This window comes from Podarcis liolepis, assembly GCF_965112155.1.
Source record: "Podarcis liolepis genome assembly, chromosome: 13".
Classification (NCBI taxonomy): Eukaryota; Metazoa; Chordata; class Lepidosauria; order Squamata; family Lacertidae; genus Podarcis; species Podarcis liolepis.
In genome coordinates, this window is record NC_139573.1 from 26,709,626 (window position 1) to 26,713,404 (window position 3,779).

General features: G+C 40.6%; 1 protein-coding gene across 1 annotated transcript; it reads right to left on the bottom strand.

The window, feature by feature from the left end:
- Positions 1 to 452: 452 nt before the first annotated feature.
- Positions 453 to 1,459, bottom strand: LOC310691062 (olfactory receptor 6B1-like; the record flags this gene model as incomplete). The annotated part of the gene is made up of 1 exon (XM_083470662.1): positions 453 to 1,459. One exon carries the CDS (start codon positions 1,457 to 1,459, stop codon positions 521 to 523), a length of 939 nt encoding a protein of 312 aa, XP_083326788.1. The 3' UTR covers positions 453 to 520.
- Between the last annotated feature and the right edge of the window lie 2,320 nt (positions 1,460 to 3,779).

Genomic DNA, 3,779 nt, shown 5'->3' on the forward strand with positions numbered 1-3,779 from the left:
TTGTAAAATGAGAGTCGTCATAGCGATTCATAGTTAAAAGTAGAAGTCGACAAATGTGTCCTCTTTTTTCTCTTCATAATATGGCAACGCTAATAGATGACTTTAGACAAGCCAATATTTTTGCAAACTGCTTTTTATCTGTAGTGTGGGGTTACGCAAGAGAGTTACTGAATCAACTCTTTCTGGTGATCGCTATAAAATTTATAAAACAACTAGACATGGTTTGTTTTTTCTATTTATTTTCTCTGAACAACAAGAAATAGGGATTACCAAGATAATAAATGTAAAATCCTGGAGGCCTTCTTCTGGCCATCCTAACTAGCTCCTTCCAACATCATTCTTACCATAATGGTAGTCATATAATAAGGAGAAAAGGAGTGGCCAGGTTATTGGGCTGGGTTGCTTTTCACTTACTTCCCATCCCATTGGCAGAGACTCCTGACCTTGGACAATGGTATTCTTCAAACTTATATCGTCTTGGTTTAGAGAATCCCACCTATCTTGATTTGGAAGGGCAGCATTATTCTGAGCCGAGCCAGCATTTTCTGCCCAGATTTTTCTTCAATGTCTCTTTTACTTCTTTATTTCTCAGACAATAGATGAGAGGGTTGAGAGCTGGCGTGACCACAGCATAGAAAATGGACACTATTTTGTTGAGATTAAAGGGATGAATTTTTCTAGGTCGAGCGTACATGAAGACTGTTGTTGAAAAAAAGATGATGACCACAGTGAGGTGTGAAGCACAAGTTGAGAAGGCTTTTTTCTTCCCTTGGGTTGTGGGGATACGGAAGATTGAATTGATGATAAAAAGATAGGACAGAATGGTAACAGACAATGGGATTAGGAGGATGACCAAAGCTAAAATGAAATCGACCAACTCAGCCACTGACATGTCAGTGCAGGAGAGGTTGAGTACAGGGGAGATGTCACAAAAAAAGTGATTAATGACCCCAGGCCCACAAAAACTCAATCTAGAGATGAAGGTGACCTTGACCAAGGAGATGGAAAAACCACACACCCAGGAGAACACACCCAGTTGGAAACATAATCTATGGGTCATGATAACTGGATAACGAAGTGGGTTGCATATGGCTACATAGCGATCATATGCCATGACTGCTAGGAGGACACACTCAGTGCACATAAGGGAGATAAAGAAGTAGAGTTGTGCCATGCAACTCTCGAAGGAGATTACTTTGGTCTGTGACCAGAAGTCTAACAGCAGTTTTGGAAGTGTGACAGTTATATACCAGATTTCTAAGAAAGACAAGATTCCCAGGAAGAAATACATGGGCTTGTGAAGGTTCCGGTTACCTTTTACTACAGAGATAATAATGAGGTTCTCCGTGACTGTTAGTATATAAGTGATGAAGAAGACCACAAAAAGAAAACTCTGGATCTCCAGCTCAGCAGGAAACCCCAGGAGGATGAATTCAGAAATGATAGTTTGGTTCTTCATCTCCAAATATATCTGTAATAATGCAAACCTAAAGAATAAAATGGCAAATCATGATATTTAGTAAAGTAAAATATACAACAGAAAGAATTATTAATTTTAGTAGTATTAGTCACATAGGGCACATTACAGCCAACTAAGCATTTTGAATTCTCACTGATTACATTAACAGAGCAATCCTAAGTGGGACCAGGGAAGAGTGGAATGACAGATTCACCACTGCATCCCAAGCCTTGTCAGCTTACCTAAAGGTGATGGAATAGTTCTTTCTCCAATTATTCTGTGCCAGCTACAGGTCAATGCAGCTGAGGAGCCCAAGGATCAGGTCCCTTAGGGTAACCACAAGCTTTGGATAAAGCAGATCTAATGCCACCATTGCCCAAGTCTGAAATGTCCAATACCAGGATTTCCCACTTGCTACCACCAGCAGAGGCTGTAGCTTTTGGCATCGCAGTGGCTCCTACCATGGTCGAGTTCTCCACCAGCAGTTTCCTGCTCTACTAGAGGAGAGGCACCCCTGCACCACCAAAGTACCCCCTTCAGTCATCAACATTGTGGGCAGAGGAGCTGTAGGATTGCTCTCAGAGAAAGAGTTAAGCACAAACATTTCAGTAATAACTTAATACCTAAGCTTCAGCAGTGAAATACCAGCATGCATTATAACAATCACCTTTATTGACATACTAAAGTATACAAGCCAAAGCATAAAATTGGCATCTGTTCAGAAAAGGGCATACAGTGGTACCTCGGGTTACAGATGCTTCAGGTTACAGATGCTTCAGGTTACAGACTCTGCTAACCCAGAAATAGTACCTTGGTTTAAGAACTTTGCTTCAGGTTGAGAAAAGAAATTGTGCTCCGGCAGCGTGACGGCAGCGGGAGGCCCCATTAGCTAAAGTGGTACCTCAGGTTAAGAACAGTTTCAGGTTAAGAACAGACCTCCAGAACAAATTAAGTTCTTAACCTGAGGTACCACTGTTCTTTGAGGTAAAACTAATAAGAAGGTTAAAAAGGGCCTCTCAAGTCTTATAGTTCCGTGACATCTCTAAGAAAAGGTCCTGGAAAGGTCAGGGCAATTTAACCTTCCTTTCAGCATGGAGTTTAAATATTTATCACAGATTTTAAAATGTGTAAAATGGGCAGTAAAATAAAACATGTGCAATGGTTTTGACCTGTTTTATATTGCAATAATAATGCCTTTCTGAAGATGGAATTTTTGAGAATCTTCTGTGCAGAATTACAGGTGGCATGATGTGAAATATTGCAAGGGGAAAAGCTCCATGTTGCTGAGGGGTCATATAGGTGATGTATATATGGAGTGGCCTGACCAAGCAAAGGTAGAATCCCTAACCCCAACAGAGAGCAAACCTAGGTGGTATGTCTGGAAGTCCTGGGCTATGCAGATGACAAGACCCTCTCTTGGCCTCACTGATGTGGTCCAAAGGAAAGCAGAGCAATACATTTGACACCAGCTTGGCTGCAGGAGTTGCCAGAAGGCAGCAACAAGGTGCCATCCAACTGTCTTAGGCACTCCACTCTAGATTTGTGTAGGGTTTACTCCTTAGCCTTTATTCTCCTGAAGAAATCCCCTTACAGAAGTGTTTCCCAACCTTGGGACTCCAGCTGATTTTGGACTACAGTTCCTATCATCCCTGACCACTAGTCTTGCTAGCTAAGGATGATGGAAGTTCTAATTCAGGAGCTCCTGTCTGACAACTACAACTTGATTTGTACAATTTTCCAGTTGAATGGGGATAAGGGAGAGAAAATCAAAGAAATAAGCAATAAAGTTAAATCTGTTTCCTATACTTTAAATTGAAATGAATAAGTCCCATTAATGTTCCCCCAATAAATAAAAAGCACAAAAACAAACAATTTATCAACAAGACTGATTAGATAAATAAGGCCATTATTGCATTTGGTATTTGTGTGTCACCGAACACACAAGGTCTGATATAGTTTTCTACTCACATTTGCTTTAAATCGTTCCAGAATCAAGCATAATTGTTTCATAGGTACCTATGTTGTGGCTTCAATTTTTTTGCTCTGTGAATAAATCTAATAATGCGTTTATTTCATTTTGCCTATGGCCCAATTGTAACAGTCAGCTTGCTTGTCGTATTTTTTTTTCCCCAGTGGCTAGATACTGTAGATGTCTTTCCTTTAAATAAAGTCCCTTGGCTTTCTGAAGACACACCAATGAGTGCATCTACTAATGTGTAATTAGTTAGCAGACAGTCTCTCCAACCTGACACAATTAGCTGGTGTGTGGGTGTGGGTGTAGGTGTAGGTGTAGGTGTAGGTGTAGGTGTGTATAAAGGGG